Here is a 7,133-nt window from a genome sequence, read left to right as displayed (position 1 = left end):
CAGATACAGCCTCTGAAATGAGAGTTTCCTCCTGCTGTGGCTCTTTCCACATTCACGGCTTAACTGGCTATCCAATCCCCATGTCAATTTCATCTTTAATTTCCTAATGGCTCAGGGAGCATTTGTTTGAATTAACTTATTTTTTTTCTTTGCAAAAGTCCACTTTCTTCTTCCTCTGAGCCATCCTGACTAGAAATGATAGTCTGTAGTTCCATGCTGAGAGAGACCCGTTCTGGAACCTACTCATTGGAGGGTTTCACTGGTTATTTATTGTGACCGAAATGCAAACGCATCGGCAGTAAACCTAAGGGGGGAAAGCTAGCTCAGCAGTCCGCGCAGAACATAAATGCAGATGGAAGCGGTGGGAGAAAGTGTCATTTCTAGTAAGTGGAGCAGATACTCCACTTTGCTAAAAATATGAAATGCCAGAAAGTTCTCCTGATTTTGTGTGTTACTGAAAGAAATTTAAAGTTGGCCTGTTTCTTCTTCAGCATCCAGAATGACATGAGAGCTCACTATATTCAAAGTGAAAGGATAAAATAGAAAATAAAAATCTACAAAAGGGATTGTGAAAAAGAACAGAGCTTTACTGAATTCTATCAGCTCCTGCCACCTGCCAGGGGTCCTCTCTCAGCGCTGGCAAATTTCCCTTGTCATCTGGTCTCTTTCATACCAAAAAGATCCTTTCCGAGTGGTTACATGCATTTCTCTGGCCTCTGTGGACAACGTGCAAATAAATGGTAAGAAGTAGGAAGCTTGAGCTCCCCAGATCCGCTTAAATATGGAGACACTGCCTTGTCCCTGAGTTGTTGATGTTTGAGGGGGAGGGTGACATGAGACTTCCTTTCTAGTCCGGATATCTCCTTCCACATGGATGAGACCCCTAGAGCACAATACTCCCAGAGCCAACCTGCATGTTCCACTCTCCATCTGAGCCAGTGGGGGTGTCCTAATGTGACTGGTGAGTTAGCACAGAGAACCTGGGCATGCCAAGCCAGCCTCTCCCTTCCCCTCCCAGTCTGCATGCAGAGAGCAAGGGTGTCCCCTGCTCTGCATACTGTAACTGCCCTGTGGTGCCCACCTTCCATTTAAAAGGGGCTAAGCCACAAAGACACCTGGGCACACTCAGCTGCCCTGGGTAGGCATCCCTTCAACTCTAGGACTCAGATGGACGTATCAATATGCAAGCAGACCAGAGATCAAAGCCATAGTAGGCAGGAGCTATTTTTTATTCATAGGTTTACAGGACATAGCGAATTAAGAGGCATATCATTTGTTAACTCTATTTACCAAAAGGAGCTAAATATACGTTCGGCCTTAACAATGCATTCCTTGTAGCTTGCATACCACAAAATTTGCTTTCATAGACAGATAAACTATTCTTACGTTGCCTAAGTTATGCATTTAAAATACTTAAAAATGGTACCAAATGGCATATTGGCCTATTTTCTCACAGGTCTTATACATTCCTGATAGTCAAAGGGAGTGATGGGGAATGCATAGTTTCCTATTAGAAAAAAAAAGGTGGATTCTGAGACAAGCAATGGAATCATGTAGGGATCAGAGTGCCTCGGTTTAGATTTCAGTAGCTTTCCAGATAATTCTTATTCTCATTAGCGCTATAACTGGCTCTCTCCATTAATAATTAGGATGCTGTTCATTTGCCTGGTCGTTCCACCGTCTACTTGCCTGGCTGAGGCGAAGGAAATCATTATGACTTGTTCTTTTCCTCCGGTTCACTTCCATGTTCCCCAAAGAGTCTCCTCCACAGCCATCTGCCCTGCTTTTCTATCCATTTCCTTTCCCTCTCCCCCAAGTCTGGACCATCTTACTCACTGTGTCGACAGCTGGGTTATTGCATTCTATTCCAGGGTGCCATTTAACAGAAGCTCTGGTCACTGCCTAATTAACTCTACCGCTTTGAGCGAGGGGCTGATACTTCTGCAGAAGAATCGGGAAGCCGGCTCAAGAGATTTTCTTTAGGAGGCATGCAAATAGATTCCCTTCCCACAGACCTTCATCTCTCTTCCATTACACCCCGGTGGAGAAATTTCCATCCTGAGTGTTCCTGGCAGCCAGATTTCCATCGTGAGTGTTCCAGCATCCCACGCTGATTTCTTCCCTAAAAATACACAGCCTCTCACTCCACGGGGAAGAGAAATGCAGCCCTGCCATTCCCAGCGTGCTCCCTGAAGGCTGACTGTAGCCCGGAGCAATTCATCATCGCTCGTGCATCACGGTTTTAGTTTCCCCCCTCGCGGAGCTGTTCTTGTTTATCTTGTGGACATTGTGACAAGAACCAGACCCGTCTTAACCTCAGCATCTTTCCCATAGCTATGTGAGGGGAGAGGCAACCGGGCCCGTTAGAAACCCTCTTGAGAACAGAAGATTACCTGCAACTTCTGGAAGACTTTCAAGAGTAGGGTCTTTCATCGTAACGGCAGTTCTGTGGTGTTTAATTGTGAAATGGACCGGTTGATTGGATGCTGTCTAGTCAGCACTCTTTTCCTCTGGCTATCCACATTTGGTTGCATTTTTAAAATTTTCTCTCAAGGTGCTGCTATCTTCAAAATCCTGATTAAAACGTGTTCATTTGGAGGGCCTGGCAGTGCTCACAAGAAAAAAGTACAAAGCCTGTTGGGCAGAGGGCAAGTCCCTGGTTTTCCAGAATTTCTGGGCATGTTCCAGTTTTGCCACTCACTATGAAAGAATCTTGAACAGGCAACTGACTTAGAACTTTTGTGTCTATTTCCTTTTCACTGTAAAGGGAAAAATATCTGCCCTCCAAAAAAACTGGAGAACTATTTATGAACAAAGAAGATGAATACGAAAGTACATGGAAAAATATAAAGGTGGTCTTACCAGCCACTGTCTAAGGACACAGCGCCATTCAATCTGAAGACTTATTTTTAGTCTTCATAAGGGATGGCTCTGTAGAGTTTGGGGTCAGGTCCTCACTTTAAAGCTATGTGTCTTGGCCGCATGGCTAGGTGCAGGTACTCAGTCTGGGAGTCACACCACCAAGATTGTAAAGACAAAACCAGCGGAGATGATCAAGCAGTGGGTGATGGGAAGGAACGGAGCAAAAAGCACAGCCCCTCCTGATGCTATCTCCACAGGGATGGTCCCCCAAGACACTCTGCTTTGGATTCTTGTTGTTGCTTGGTGTTTTTTTTCTCTTACATTTATTACGGGAAGAAATCTTCTTGCAGAAATTGTTTAAAACTTGAGGGACTCTTGGGATGGAGCAGTAAGATTAATGAAGCAAAGCTTCCATCGCCTGGCGCAAGAACATCTCCACTCCTTAAGTCGGCCAGAACCAATATCTCCTCCCTCAGGGCAGGGGCTCTAGGGACTGCAAACGTGGATCTTGTCTGAAAGTTTTTTAAAAGAAACAGAAAAGAAATCCTGATTGCAACTGAGTGGCTTCCCCACCCCTGCTCCCTCCGATCCCCACCTCCATCATAAGCTTGGGATTTTTCTTTCATCCTGTCTCACCTGGACATCCTATCTCACCAGTCCCCCCACACCCAGCCCGGCACCCTGTGCTCCCTGGTTTTCCAGATTCTGGGCAATGGTGACCAGAGTGGTGACTGCACGTGCTTAGCCTCTAATTCCATCCCCAGCGGTGAAGCTGGGAGACTAGTACACAGCTCTGTAGAGACAACACCGTGATGTTGGAGCAGTTGCCTTCTCTATGAACATCTGAACTGGGAACATCATTTCGATCTGGCACAGGGCTGGGCTGTCTAAATGTCTCCTACTTGACTATTCGCCAAGAACCTGTTTTCCCACCCAGCCTTGTCGGAAGGGTTCCATGTGCCAGAAAGAATAGTCTGACCATGACAACCCGAGGAGTAGCTGAGCTCCCCCACATCCAGCCGCCAATGCAGGGATCGGGGCATTTGCAGTCAATGCAAACAATCAGGAAGAGGAAAGAACACAGGAGAAAATCATTGGTGCTTAAAAAATGACAGACAACATGTCACTTTTCTCCGGTTCCCTTGGTGCCTCATGGAAACATCCCAAGCAACAAGGCCACCGTGTGCAAATGAGCTAGTTCATGAAGGTCCCTGGTGTCCGAGACTGGGAGCAGCCTTCAGTCCCAGAATGTGCCCAAGAGAGCTGCTGTGACATCAGCGCATTGTTCTCTAAGTGCTATTTATTGCCTCAGTCCGCATTGCTTACAGTCTGGAAACAACACACACATTCATATTTGTGTCAAAACATCTACCTACTCATGACTTGGCAAACACAAATCATTAAAAAAGTAATACAGTACAGCGATGATGCTATGCTCATGGCTACGAGTGGTGGGGTTACTCTTTGAGAGCCACTCCTGAAACCATCCCCTTCCTATTCTCTGAAGAGAACCAGCTAACCAGGCAGAACACCCCCTGGACCCTCCACAAAACCAGATCCCTGTCCCCATGCGCTTCCTGATGGTCCACACCAGAGAGACCCATTTGAAAACAGGCCACCTGGGCCCCTGAGTGCAGACCCAGTCTATGGGATTCTATGTGTCCGGCTCCTAAGCTGGTCCCTATTGTTCAGTCCCCCCCCCGCCCCCCCTTTCTGTGTAAAGCCCCCTATCAGCACATGTCCCCAAGGGAGCAAAGGACAGGAACAGGGAGGAGTGTGCTGTCCTGAGTACCCCGGCTTCTACAATTTGGTGCTACAGCACCTTCAGAAGGACTGAACTGGCAGCAGCAATATCAGCAAATCAACAAAGCAGATGGCTACGTGAGCAGGGAGGTAGGCAGGTGGACAGGTAGGTAGGTTGCTATTCAATTACTTGAAATATTAAGTTGCCCATTAAGGGGGCAAAGGCATGCATCAATCCAAGGGCAATCTCTAGGTTTCAAAGTACATGGAGATGTGTGTGAGGTCCTCCTAGACTCTACAAACTCTTGGTTCGGAAATGCTCATCAGATGGCAATCCCTCTTCTATTGCTCTAAAGGACAGAATAGAAAGCACCATTCGGTCTTTGGGCTGTCTGCTGGCGACCCGCACACTCAGAGAGTGGGTTCTGAGAAGCAACGCATAATGGAGAGCATCGAACAGGCATTGCTGCTCCAGCCACCACGGGGCAGCGCTGAACCACAGGAAGAGGAGACCTCCTTTGTCTCCCTCCTGGGCCCACAGCCCATGCTGGGCCTAGACAGGTGTCAGCAGAATATTTTTTTTGTAGCAGAGGAAGCAATTCGTCAAACATTATCTTGTTGACACGCCCATGACAAGCATCCATATGAGCCAATGCAATCGCCAAGGTTCTGCTGGGAAGGGGAGTTGGGGGTGGGTGGGGGTGTTTGGAGATTGGGATGGCTCAAAATAGCAATGCTGAGTGTTACCTGATTTTTAAACTTACCATCAGCAAATCTTTTCAGCTGACTTTGGCTTTAAGAGTCCTTACCAGAAAGATAGCTAAAATGGGGTGAGACGGGCCCATAGTTTGTTTGGTCTTTTTAAAAATTTCATTGTTAAGAGCTGTCCTATCTTATCCGATTTTCTCTTTCCTCATTTAAAAAAAATATCACATTACTTTCCTAGATGGTATGAGTTACTACTGTACTCGTTTCTCAGGAATTAGAGGCTTCTCTATGTCTTTTTAAATGGGAGGATGGACATGGCATGCAATTAGCCAATAAATGTAATCCCTGATTAAAATGTGAGTTCTAAACGTTGGAACACGTCTAACTATTTCCCCAATGCAGTGTTCGTGTCAGACCTCTGAACCTGGCTTCCCTTTAAACATGTTTTCTCGGTTCTCTCCCGAGAGCTCGTGCTGTGTGTCCTTTAAAGTCACCGGTCACAAACTTAAGTCAACAACTATGTGTTCAAAGATCTTTGTTTTCCCTTTGAAACTGGACGCAAAGAAGAAATCCCTCCTATCGGTGGAGACGGCCGTGAAGGAGCGGGGCGCCTGCACATAGATCTCCTTGAACTTCTTGAACAGCTGCTTCTCCTTGTCCCACTGGTAGATCTGGGAGAACGTGTAGTCGCTCCCCAGGGCCAGGTAGTGATTCTCTTTGAAAGAAAAGGGCTGCAGGGTCATGGCCCCCCGGGACGGGAGAGCCTGGATCTCCACGAACTGCTTGTTGTTCCATCTCATGACCCTGGAGTCCCCGATGAAACGGGTGAGGGACAGGTAGAGGGAGTTCTGCATGCGGAAGCTCTTCACGGCCAGCACGTCTTCCATGTTGGGGATGTCGCTGTGGGGGACGAACTTCTTGGAGCTCTTATTCCACTGCAGGATGATGGGGACCTGGGAGCGGCTGGACAGGATCAGGTGCGACTTCCCGTCTATGTCTACGAACTCAGCGTCCGTGTCCCTGAACCACTCGTGCAGGGACTGGTAGGAGTAGAACCCTTTGCTGTTCCACTTGTAAACCGTCGACAGGCCGGCTTTTGAGCTGTCGGCGATGACGAAGAATGTCTCGTCCTCGATCTGGAACAGCTCAATGTCGTTGGGCTTGGAGATGCGAGAGACTTCGATGTCTTGGAATTTGACAAACTTGGTCCAGCTCTCGTCGTACCTGTAGATGTGAGAGCCGCCGAAGAGCTGGGCCACCACCACAAACACCTGGTCGTCGATGAGGATGGCCTTGCAGCCCACAATGGACTGACCTGAGCCCCAAGAGAGAGGAGAGGGGGTTAGGGCAGCCGTGGTTGAGATGCTCCTCCACAGTGACACAGAGACCCTAGGGAACTGCTGGTGGGGAATGTATGATGGGGCAGCCCCGTTGGAAATCACAGAAAAATTAAACCATTGAAAAATTAAATATAGAATTATTATATAATATAGAATTCCACCTCTGGATCCTAAGCCAGAAAAATTCAAAGCAGGGTCTTAGAGAGATATGTGTCCAGCCATGTCCTTAGCAGCATTATTCACAATAGCCAAGAGGTGGAAGCAAGCCAAGTGTCCACTGATGGGTGAGTGGATAAACACATGTGGTCTACGCATCCAATGGGCTTTTATTCAGCCTTAAAAAGGAAGGAAATTCTACCCAGCCAGCATGGCTCAGTGATTGAGCATTGACCTATGAACAAGGAGGTCATTGTTCAATTCTCGGTCAGGGCATATGCCTGGGTTGTGGGTTTAGTGTGGGGTGTGCAGGAGGCAGCCAAT

The 7,133-nt window shown here is 47.5% G+C and overlaps 1 protein-coding gene across 1 annotated transcript in view; it reads right to left on the bottom strand.

Annotated features, from left to right (window-relative positions):
• Positions 1 to 1,211: 1,211 nt before the first annotated feature.
• LGI2 (leucine rich repeat LGI family member 2) overlaps positions 1,212 to 7,133 on the bottom strand; it is a 29,770-nt gene continuing 23,848 nt past the window's right edge. Inside the window, exon 8 of the mRNA XM_084895796.1 lies at positions 1,212 to 6,628. Within this exon, the coding sequence (XP_084751922.1) occupies positions 5,811 to 6,628 (818 nt within the window). The 3' untranslated portion in view covers positions 1,212 to 5,810. The remainder of the gene's footprint in view (positions 6,629 to 7,133) is intronic.

This window comes from Pipistrellus hanaki (assembly GCF_964339955.1).
Source record: "Pipistrellus hanaki genome assembly, chromosome: 1".
Classification (NCBI taxonomy): Eukaryota; Metazoa; Chordata; class Mammalia; order Chiroptera; family Vespertilionidae; genus Pipistrellus; species Pipistrellus hanaki.
The sequence above is the reverse complement of the archived record's forward strand: the minus strand, read 5'-3'. Positions and strand labels throughout refer to the sequence as shown.